Genomic DNA, 12,280 nt, shown 5'->3' on the forward strand with positions numbered 1-12,280 from the left:
AATGTACTGAAAGTTTAAAACAAAATTAATAATTAAGCTTTATTTTCGGAAAATGGCAAACGCCATCATACAAAAAAAATGTTTTTAAACGTTTCGAAATTGACATTTAACATTTCTTTTTTTTAAAAGCTTGTTTCACTTTTACTAAAAAACGCTATTAACTGCTTTTGACATCACGATAACATAATTGTCTATGGTGCAAAAAGTTTTGTTACCCTTACCGGGGCATTTATTTGTGTAATGAACACAGATACTTGTTCCTGGGTCATGGGTGTTCTCTATGTATATAATAAGAATAAGTATGTATTTATCTATATACGTATGTACAAGCTTTGCTTAGTTTGGGGTTAGCTCGATCTGTGTAAGATTATCCCCAAAATATTTATTTTATATTTATGGTTACTCTTGTCCCGAGCAATATAAACTGTTTCTCTTACCTCTTACCCTATTGTTTAGAACATTTCACCTGGAATATCATAATTACCTGTTAAACAACACGACGCTAGTTTGACTGCAGTACGTTTTTAATAGTTTCCTCCCCGATTGATTTATATTTTCTACTTAATTTAAAAATATAGGTGTTACGATTCCATGTGTTTGTAAATGAATAAATCATAAATGTCGGCCGTTAGCGACTACTGTCGCACTCAAAAATGATCATTGGCACTCATGGGATGTTCTTATACATGATGGCTTCCCTTTTGCACACTTCAGCTAACTTTGAGCGTCAGCATCATCGTAGATCTGTGATTGCAGCTAAATTTTTCAAATTTGCCGCCTTGGCCTACGGACAAATATGTGTGTCCAACCTATGTAGAATCGATTACATATATATACATATTTTGAAGCAACGTTTCAGTAATAAAATATTATGTATAAATGTGGGTCTGTAAGGTTTTAAGGACTTTGGATTTACATTTTGTCAATTATTTATTAAATAATAGCTCTCAGTACGTCGATCATATTAACCATGCCGAAATAAAGACATACCTATTTAGATATAGTTACTTTTACATTAAGTAATAAGAAGAAACACCGATTAATATCGTGCCGACATCATGGTCACCCTAATATGTTTGACAATATAGTCTTGTATTTTTATCGTAAAATTGAATAATTGTCACTTACCTGTGAAAAGAAATTCCACAATCAGCATAGCTTTCACTCCTGCAACCCGTCACACTGACCTCAAGTGTATTAATCAGGCTGACCGAGTAAATAAAATCTTGCACCCATATTTTGGGGATGTAATTAGATATCAACTCCTTATTTACCATCATTTCAGCTTTTTATCGTCCACAGCTGATCATAGACCTACTTATCTTCTAGTACGCCACTTATTCTACTAGTTCTGATGGCCTAGCCAAGATGTCAATCAAACATCGGCAACGCTAAACGAAAAAAAAAAAAAAGTACAGGTATAGCATCTCATCAGGAGACCGATTTTTGAATTTCGAGCGCTCGATTTCGTCACTCGAAAATTTGTGTAAAACGGCGAAATGCTATTTTTGAAATACGAGCGATAGAAATTAAGTGGTATTGACCACTCGTTTTCAATACCAATAGGAGAAATCGAGTGGTCGAAATTCAAAGACTATTTCCATAATTTATGTTTCGATTGGCTTGTTATCGTGACTTATCAACGACGTGGAAAAAAGTAGGGATGAGTTTCTTATTCGCTTCACCCCGGTGTATGGCGTCATCAAGAATTTTTAAGGGACCCTCCCTTTACAAAATCACTAATTTTATAAAACAAAGTCCCTCACCGCGTCTGTTTATTTGTATGTATGTTCGTGATAAACTCAAAAGCGATTGACGGATTTTCATGCGGTTTTCAGCGATCAATAGAGTGATTGTTGAGGAAGGTTTAGGTGTATAATTTATTAAGGTTTTGTGTAACCCGTGTGAAGCCGGGGTGGGGCGCTAGTATTGTATAGGTACATACGAGTATTACAGTTATAATCCGTACTATGATGTCTGTCTGTTACCTCTTCACGCTTAAACCGCTGAACCGATTTACATGCAATTTGGTATGGAGATAGTTTGGGACCCGGAAAAGGACACAGGTTAGGGTTATCACGAAAATATTCGTTATACGAGGTCGAAGTCGCGGGTAGAAGCTATAAAACCAACTAAAAATTATTTATTTATAAGATAAGAAATAAAAACGTAATAAATACTCTATTTTCAACTTAATAATGAGGTTGTTAAAAACTAGCTCATATCATACGTGGACGAAAACTAGCTCATAAGCGAACGGAAACTAAAATATCACTACATTTGCAAAAAATATTTAAAAAAAAAACCGTAAATATTACTTATTGTCAAGTAATATTAACCTAAAATAGACAATATAGGCATAACAAACAAATACAAATACATTTAAGTAAGTGTTACTTAAGTTTTTATCCGCATTTAAAAGTTGGCAACTCTTTAAAATTGGACGAAATCTAACGCACCTACCCTATAAGTTGGTTGTAGGTAAGTATGTAGGTATTTAAATGGAATAAGTTTTTGGCAAAAATTGCATTTTTGACTGTACTTTTTCATCCACAGGCAAGTATTAATCATCGAGACAACTCAAACAACTCCAAACTAAATTAGGTTGCGTTGTATTATCACAGAGTTCCTATGGGCACCTCCTGTCTCCATGATCAGATCAGCTTGATGGTACCATAACATTGCATTGCCACCCGATTTACATAAGCATGCACATTTTCAGCTTCATCGAAAACCGGGAAGTGGGTCAAATTTAACTTGCAAGTTTGACCCATACATCGTTATTATACATAGGTACATTGCAAGTTAAAAAATAAAACCTTGTAAAAAATACAGCAATCTGACTTAGGTAAGCACTTCGAGAAATAAGTAAGCATGTGCTCACTACATACATCAGTTTTCTTACCAAAACGCTTATTATTTTCGTAGTCGACATCTAGCGTCAAGTAGCAGATTTATCAGTACTGCTTCTGCTGCCAAAAATACGCAAGTAAGTATAACGGGTTAGCAATGATTACTGCTACTTGACAATAGATGTCGCGACGAACAAAAAGTCTAATGCTCAATAAGTTCCAGCCAATATTATAACCGGATTAACCGGAACTCACTCTATTTTCAACTCCTTCAGCTTGTAATATTAGTGTAAATTGTTGAGCAATAAACTTTTCGTTATTCGCGACACTCGTGACATCTAGTGTCAAGTAGCGGTACTGATAAATCCGCTACTTGACGCTACATGTATTCCAATTTGTGCCGCTTTGGCATTATATTAGCTGTAAGGTGCAATTTGTTATTTGAAATAAATAAATAATAATAAATAATAATACATAGATGTCGACTACGCAAGTAATAAGCGTTTTAGTAAGAAAAATGATGTACTTATGGAGTGAGTACTCTATGTTTACATATTTCTGGTACTTATGTTTCTTGATTTGTTCTATTCTACAGAAAGAACCCTTCGCATGTGGATCAGATTCGGCAGTTTTTAATAAATAATAATGAATAAATAATAAAATGATTTTATTTCGGATAAAAAATCCATAGTTGTTAGTTACATTTACATTTAACTTATAAAATAGTTAAAGGAACCCATGAAAGATTTATGAAATTAAATTTGTCTAAATTTAATTATATCCACTTACCTACAGAAGTTTATTAGGTACTTTAATTAGGTGCATTGCCATTAAAGTAAATACTTATGTTACGGATTGTGCATTAATTAAAATTTCCCAAGTTTCACAGTAGCTGTACCGTAATAGATAATCTAATTAAAGGTTCAACCTTCTGAGTTGATTTCGTAACGTGGCGTAAGTGTTTCAAGAGTCCAGTGCAACCCGAATGAATACACACTTTACCCACCTACCCGTTGGTCAAGTATCGTATCAACTACATAGGTAACTGTTTCATAATTCGTGAAGATATTAATCGGAGTAATTCATATATCACAACCAATAGGGCGTTTTGAAAGCTGTAAAGTTGCTTATTACTCGAGATATAGAACGGAGCTAGGCTGAATGTCTGAGATAAAGAAGCTAAATACTTGTTCATAATCCCATACGAAAGAAAAAAAAAAAGGTTCACCCACACAAACGACCATATGACGCATACTTGTGTATTTCCCTGTGTCTGCACGCGGCGCGCACACACGCGCGGGCGAGTTCACCGCCATTCATTCTCGTCGGCAGATGGCGGATGCAGTAGACGCCCTCCGCTCCGACCGTCAGTCGCGCATAGACAACCGACCGAGCACAGTGTTTTCGCTCAGCACCATTTTGTGTGTATCGTTTCGAACGGGACATTGTGTGTATGTGCTCCGTGAATAATCGAATAGCACGAACTACCAAAGTGTCGAGTCGAATACAGTGTTTCTCTTGCGATATGCCCCCGCGGGGTTCGATGAGATATCTCGGGCGCCCGTAGAAACCGTCATGAGCCAGTGATCGTCGAGCGAGCGACGTAAAAAAAGTTAACACAGGAAACATGTCTCGGCGGTCCGCCGACGCGGATGCGAGCGAAGGGTTCGAAATTCGAAAGCGGTCATGTCATCGCCTCTCGGATTTCGTATAAGTCACCGTCCAATGTCAAAATCGTGCACGTACCGCGAGCGCCGATACGGGAGCCGCGTACCCTCCGGAGCGTGCGGAAAATGCAATCGTTGATAGTTTGGTGGGCGGTGGTGTCGGCGGCCTGGGCGCTGGCGGGCGCGTGCTCGAGCTCCATCTCCAAGCGGCCGGCGCGGCCTGCGCGGCCCGTCGCCGCCGCGCCCGCCCGCCCGCCGCCGCAGCCGCGGCTCAACGTCACCTTCCCCACCTTCCCGTGCGAGCCCGACTACTCCGAGTACTACTGCCTCAACGGCGGCGTGTGCTTCACCGTGGTCATCTCGGACAGCCCCATCTACAACTGCGAGTGCCGCAGCGGGTTCGTGGGGCAGCGCTGCGAGTTCAAGGACCTGGACGACTCGTACGTGCTGACGAGCCGGCAGCTGATGATGGAGACGGCGTCCATCGCCGGCGGCGCCACGGTGGCGGTGTTCCTCGCCATTCTAGTCTGCTTCGGCGCGTGGGTGCGGCTGCGGAGGCGCGCGCCCGCGCCCAAGACGCCCGAGAGCGGGCTGCCGGCGCGCGTGCAGCTCGTGGCGCTGGCGCCGCCCGGCCGGCCCGCCGTCACCGCCGCCGCCCTGCACCCGCCCGACCCGCGCTGATGGACGCTAGTGCGCTTATGTGTTAAGTTATGTGGATCGAACGAGAATATAAGAAAATTTATGTGATAATTATTTTACGAAGCTTATAATTTATTCGGAAGGAATCTCTTTTGTATATACCGGATCCGTCAATCGTCGCGTCGATAAATTCAGTGTTCAGAGTGTTGTGGATGGTACCTGTGTCGTCGTGTGCGGGGAACCGGCGGGCCTGGAGCCCTCCACGCTCCCGGCCTCCTGGATGTTGCGGATCCCCGTTCACTGTATTTATTAGTCCTCCGTTGTATCTGAATAGATTGTGATGAAGTGGAAGGTGTGAGGCGGGGAAGGCCCCGGACGCACATTCCATCTCGAGGATAGTGTATGTTACTGGTGTCAGTATTATTTTGTAATGAGTGTTAAGCCGGCAGCTTTACTTTATTTTATAATTTATACCTGTTATCCCGCTGGGATAGTGCTGTATTATATTCGTTTAAAGGCTGAGATGTGGCCCGGAAGGTAGGCTTCTTGTAAATATAGCCCGCATAGGTATTTATTAGATATTTATGATCGTTTATTTATTGACTGCTTTATTTAGTTATCTCCGAGATGAGCCACTGTAAGCCTAACTCGACATAACGGTTGCATTTTCATTTCACCTGCTACGCATGGCCTCGCAAATCACTTATTCCCAATTGTAATCTCATTATGAATCTCCTCCTGTCTTGGTATTTTGTAAAAAATAAAATAACATTGGATGGTGTATAAAATGGTCGCTCTGCAGTCTAACCAGCCATATTGTTAAGTTTCCTTGTATTGTAGTGTAGCTGCTGTCAAAACAACAGAATAGACTCAGACCAAGTTGGCAGCGATTTTGATAGCCCAGCCTGTGCAAGTGTTAAGTAAACATTATAATTTCATAGAAGTTTGCCATTTAAAATAACACTTGGTCTGCCACAATCACTGCCAACTTATCTTGGTCTGACACAGTTCAGTGTACAGATGACATGAGTGGATGAAGGCATATGTTTAACAAGTTAGTTGTTCTTCTATATTTAACCTTTATAATTATCTAAACAAAAAAATTGGAAAGCAAGAAATGCAACATGATACCTTTATTCGCTTGTATCTTCTAAACTAAATATGAACCAAAGGCAATGTAACATGGAGTAAAGTAATATACAGCCACAGTAGGCACGGCACGGCATGTAAGGAAGGTTGTCTGTTTATTTTTAACTCTGTTTAGCCCCAGCTGTGCGAGAGGCTGTTTAGACTGCATGGGACTCAAAAAAATAGCAAATTAGTTAACGGGCTGTGCGGCGCGGGCGGAGCGCCGGAGCCCGGGCCCGTGGGGCCTGGACCCCCGGGGCCCGCGGCGGAGCCCCCAGGGGCCCCGGCGACCCGTCCGCGTCCCACGCGGCATTCATCATGAGATTGTTTATATATTATGAACATTCCAAAGTATTTGTAAAATATTACGTACATCGCTAATAATTTCGAAGTATCTGTTAAGACGCTACATTGTTAATTATACAGTTTTCTATTGATCATTTGTTAAAAGAAAATTATACGAAACTAAATCCTTACGGCTGGCTTTTATTGATCTCTGCAACCTCTCATGTACATACCCAGGCTATTACCATTCAGGTATTTGTATTTCTGAAATCTATACAACAGCTCTGACTTGAAAATTGTTTTAAATAAGTAACTGCATACAAACATCGATATTTTGTATTATTAAATAATATATTAAATAGATACATAATATTAAAATAATCAGTATTCAGTAATCATTTATTAATTTATTATAGGTACATATTTTACTGTTTAATTCTTAATAATATTATAATATGTGTAATAGATTATGAAGGGAAGCATATAGGAATTAGGAGATATATAGGAATCATCAATTTCTGTTTCACATCACCTATTCGAAAAAGGGCTTTTTCTTGCCTGCTACGAAGGATCAAAGTGACACTTTTCTGTTCTAGGACACTATTTTATACATAATGGAAATGAACATTAATATGAAAATCATTTTCAAATGATTTCCTCATAGGTGATGTGAAAAGCAGTATGTGTCACACCTTGGCCGTTAACTTGGGCTCGGGTTTATATTTTGGAATCCTTCTCTTCGTTCAGGATTCAATGTACTACGCCGTAATTACGTAGTTTTGCTCCCTTGTGACACAATCTACTATAGCCACAAATAGTTAAGTAGTCAGTCACCCAGTATATGCAAGATTCTCAGTTTTATTAAAATGAGGTAGGGTTAGGATGTACATATGTAGCTTGGGTGACCAAAACTGGATTGGTGCTGTAGCCTTACCACGAGCTTGACACTAACATATTCGCTAACGTCTGCGTAATTTACTTTCTATACATCTCGCTCGCACTGGCATATATGGTGCGCGCGAGATGTGTAGAAAGTAAGTTACGCAGACGTTAGCGAATACCTATGTCAGTGTCAAAGTGGTGGGAGACGTACTAATAGGTAGGTTCTCCGTCCGAAATTGCTAATACATAATTTAAATTGTTTCACTTCTCACATAAGCCACATTTAGGGATTGCAAACCGGATTGATTTTCAATCTCCCACCCCACGGGAATTGGAACTCCTTGGAAGGACAAGTTTTCGTAACTGTTCTTATATTGACTTATTTTTATCGCTGACATCCATTCTAGTTACAAAAGTAGATATTTTACTTAAAACCAAAATATATTAAATGCGCTTCAATATTATCTCGTTCTCATTTTTTTGTCTGAGAAAGTAGTTATATAGAGTGTATGATTTAAAAGACGCAGTTTTTTAAATTTCCAAATAAGTGTATTGGTAAAATTATAGGGAACAAAAGGGATGATGTAAGAAACGTTACATGGATCAAGTAAGGAATTGGATAACCGTAGAGTCGCATGTACATACAGTACCAGGGGATGAAGGAAATTGCATAAGATTGGATGAAATTGTAAAGACAAAAGATTCTCTCTTAAATTTGAATAGAAAAGATCGAATCTATATCTTATCATATGTATAATCGGAGAAAACTGAAGTTCATCATATATTCATTTACACATATTTATGAGCCCAACTCTAGTCGGCAGAGTACTGCCGATTTATGCTCGTGGTTCAATTTTGGAATCTTTCGCTTGCTCGGGTATCAATATTAGCACGAGCGGTTAAACAACAACTTTGCCCCTTTGTAAAACAAATAACTATTTATGGTAAGTAAGTAAAAAATATGATGACGACTACATATTATGTACTTGGCCAATAAAACTGCTTCAAATCGGCAAAGTACCGATTCTAACAAAAATAAGCTAATTATTATATTCTTGACCCACATATGAATAAAGAATATATATGTACAGTAGGTCGTTTGGTATAGTTTTTACTGAAACAGTCACGACATGCTCGAGTTGTGTATCAATAATTTTCGTAGGTAGGTACATTGTATTGTATATTAAGAACAACGAAAATGAGCCGCAATAGGGAATATTACTCGAAACTCTGCGTAGGGGGCGCCACTACCACAATCCATCACAATCTGAGGGTCTACCGCGAAACAAGAAAATTGAAATTCGTTATTTAACCTCTCTATCACTCTTGTATATTCGAGCGATAATGAGGCAGATAACCCAAATTTCGATTTTCGCGTTTCCCGTTGTAAAAAAACCGCTTTGATGCATCAATGTCATATTTTATTATCTGTGAAAACTTGTCAAAAACAGTTTTAAGGCACAGTATGTGTAAGTTACTATGGTTTACAGAAGGTGCTAGTGCTGCATTCTGCTGGCAGAACATTGCAGTAATACTCCCTATTTCCACACTATATGTGATGGTTGACTGGGCAGCTCGTAAAATACGGCGTTACAGGAATAAAAGGCAGGATTAAGAAGTGGAGCTACCAAATTTTTTGATGTAAATTGGATTAGTCTATGTGGAGCCAATTCAAACGTACATTAAGAGGTATGGGCATTGTGAATGCCATCTCGCTTTGTGTGGTAGGGCACAGCCAGTGGATGTCATTCCAGATCTAGAGCAGAGCCCAACTGGGGAAGCACCTCCACCTTACAGAAAAACAGCAGCCAAATAACACTAGACCCTACTCATAGTGTTGTGTTCCTGCCGGTGAGTAAGGTTGCCAGAGCTCAACGAGGGGGGGGGGGGGGTTTAGGGTCGGCAACGCGCATGTAACTCCTCTGGAGTTGCAGGCGTACATAGGCTACGGAAACTGCTTACCATCAGGCGGGCCGTATGCTTGTTTGCCACCGACGTAGTATTACATTTTAATGTCAAAAAAGATATCTTTGTGTTATCGCCCGTGCCTCACTAGTACGAGCGAACTGTACCTTCGCACGAATGATAACAAAGACATAATTTTGATATCACAATGTTAGTTCGAATTGGCCTCCTGGACAGGTAGGTACCTACGTAGCAACCCAATAACCGGCAAGTAGGTAGCGTTGTCTGCCGAGGCCGCCCACGCGCCGACTCACAATATTTTTCTCCTAATTGTGCAACACTTGTGGTCATCGCAGTGCGGTCAATAAGTAATGTAGGCATCTACCGGGGCTGCGAAATTGTTCCCAGTGACACGCAAGGTAGATGAGCGGTCGATGTGTCCAAAATGATCTCTACAGGGGGCCTAGCCAAGGTGACAATCGCACAAAATCCGGACGAAAAGAAAAAATGTATAGGGATAACAGATGTGGCGAAAAGTAACGTGTCTAATTCATTACACTATTTTAAGGGTTCCGTACCCAAAGGGTAAAACGGGACCCAACAAGCCCAATTTGGGGGTGAACGAAATGCTAAGATAGCAGGCCTGCCCAGAAAGGGAGAATGGCCAGGGACATTTAAATAAAAATTATCTTATAAAAAAAAAGAACAGATAATTTTGTAGGGAGACAAGAAGCAACGTGTAACGAGACACGCCAGGAAGTCATGAAGACGGCAAAAACTCGGCACGGCTCCCGCGATTCGGTCTGTACGGCGCGAGCCAGGAAAGACCATGAGGAGGTGGTGGGAAATGTCCGTCCGTCTGTCTGTCACCAGGCTGTATCTTATGAACCGTGATAGCTAGACAGTTTAAATTTTCACAGATGATGTATTTCTGTTGCCGCTATAATAACAAATATTAAAAAGTACGGAACCCTCGGTGGGCGAGTCCGACTCGCACAGGCGCGGATACAAGATTTGGCTTAGGGGGGGGCCATTTTGAGAAAATCATATATTTTTGCACAGAAAAATAAGGTAAAAAAAATGTTACTCAATTTAGTAATGTGAGAGCCAGGGTTTTAGGGGGGGGGCATTGCCCCTATGGCCCCCCCTTGTATCCGCGCCTGGACTCGCACTTGTCCGATTTTTTAAAAGTTTGATTGGGATTTTCTATCAACGTTTGTCATCTTGGCTAGGCCCCCGGATACCTGAAATAATTTCTTGCAGAACGTGTATGAGTATGGCACACATACACGACGTACAGTCGCGATCATATATAACGGACCGGCCGAGGCGCTCACAAATATCTGAACACGCCTATATTGTCAAGGCGATAGAGTGCGTGTTCATACATTTTTGAGCACCTCGCCCGCTCCGATATATTTGATGGCGACTGTACCTACAAATATTTTTTTTTAGATATTATTGCGCGATTCGTTGAGCAAGATATTATTGCAAGTGACTGAAAAGTTGTTATTTAAGGCAAGAGCGTCATATATCATTTTGACCCTTCGTTTGCTCAGACACTTTTGCCTGCTACCGGCAGTAAAGTCTAGGCCAGGGGTCGGCAAACCGTGGTTCAAGAGCCGCATGCGGCTCTTTGGAGATGCTATTGCGGCTTTTCGAAGAACCAAGAAAATCACATTTACAGTTCTTAGACCACTGATAATAGTGAAATTCTGAGAACAACATTTGCGGCTCCTTATGATTCCTAAAACTGGCGACTTCTACTGCTGTTGGCTTTTCCTCTTAGATTTTGCTGACGGGTCAGGGATTGGTGGGGTGATCTAGGTCTACATAATATAGAAATAAGACATACCTAAGTACTTAACTAGCTGTACATCGCAAAAATTCGGTACTGACCAAAATGCTTTCAATTCAGACATTTCTATTGGACACATTTACATATGAGTTATATATATGTGAAGTATTTTATTCTTCATTTCCCTCGTTTCCTCAATGCGACCTAAAGCTCGTTTAAAAAAGTTTAGGAAACTTTCGGATCTTGCTTCTTAACTTCTTCTGCAGAAATATTTCATATTCTCCCATTTATGAGGTTTAAACTCAAAAAGCACTGTCTTTTATCTAAAATTTTCGAATTTTAACCCAGTCATGTTGAATATTATATTCTGAACTCAAAATTTAGACAGAAAGTCAATATTAAAGACAAAGTTCCAATCACAGGGAGATTATAATCAGTCAGCGTTATGCTGCGCGTCCATTGAGCAGTCGTGTAATTTTTATGAATAGCCCCGGACCGGTTGCCGCGGGTTCATTGAGTCTGTTGACGTTCCCGAAAACCTGTGTGCCGGGGTTGCCAGGGAATGCAAGTCAATCGGGAAGGCCGAGAAAAAATAAATGATGGCGCTTTAACCATTCGACAATGCCATAGCATAGATAAACGATCTAATTTAAGTTGCATTGTCCAATTTCCTCGACAACCAACTCACTAATTACATAAAAATAATCAAACAAAAATACTATATAGTACGGTTACGGTTCGCTATGGCTCCGAATATATTAAGTGGTATTAATTACTGACTTTTGGTTGTCACTTGACAATTTGGTCTAATTTCTAGTATAGCGTATTACGTATTAGTACCTACCCTGTATATACTGTTAATTAGCTTCAATGAAAAATATTGTTTTCTTCTGTTACGTCTGATTTTAAAAGAAACAAATCTAGGTATTTAATACTATTGAGTCATTCTTCATGAAATATACATTTCTTATGAGCTTTTTGCGTTGGTTCCCAATTATCGATATTGGCATTTATAAGCCTAACGTCAGTTGTAGCCTATTTTACCTCTGAATGAAAAATGTATTAATATCTAACTACATTTATACGGTTTTTTTAAAGCTAGTTTATAAGGACAATCTTACAAT

General features: G+C 40.0%; 1 protein-coding gene and 1 long non-coding RNA gene across 2 annotated transcripts in view; both read left to right on the plus strand.

The window, feature by feature from the left end:
- Nucleotides 1-9,456, plus strand: part of LOC133527633 (uncharacterized) — a 110,520-nt gene extending 101,064 nt beyond the window's left edge. The window contains exon 2 of the long non-coding RNA XR_009800905.1: nucleotides 9,208-9,456. This is a non-coding gene — a long non-coding RNA (uncharacterized LOC133527633). The remainder of the gene's footprint in view (nucleotides 1-9,207) is intronic.
- LOC133527350 (protein spitz-like) lies at nucleotides 3,917-6,762 on the plus strand. Its single transcript, XM_061864300.1, has one exon. It carries the CDS (start codon nucleotides 4,505-4,507, stop codon nucleotides 5,198-5,200), a length of 696 nt encoding a protein of 231 aa, XP_061720284.1. The 5' UTR covers nucleotides 3,917-4,504; the 3' UTR covers nucleotides 5,201-6,762.
- Nucleotides 9,457-12,280: the final 2,824 nt, after the last annotated feature.

The sequence above is a fragment of the Cydia pomonella genome, chromosome 18 (assembly GCF_033807575.1).
Source record: "Cydia pomonella isolate Wapato2018A chromosome 18, ilCydPomo1, whole genome shotgun sequence".
In the NCBI taxonomy this organism is placed as follows: Eukaryota; Metazoa; Arthropoda; class Insecta; order Lepidoptera; family Tortricidae; genus Cydia; species Cydia pomonella.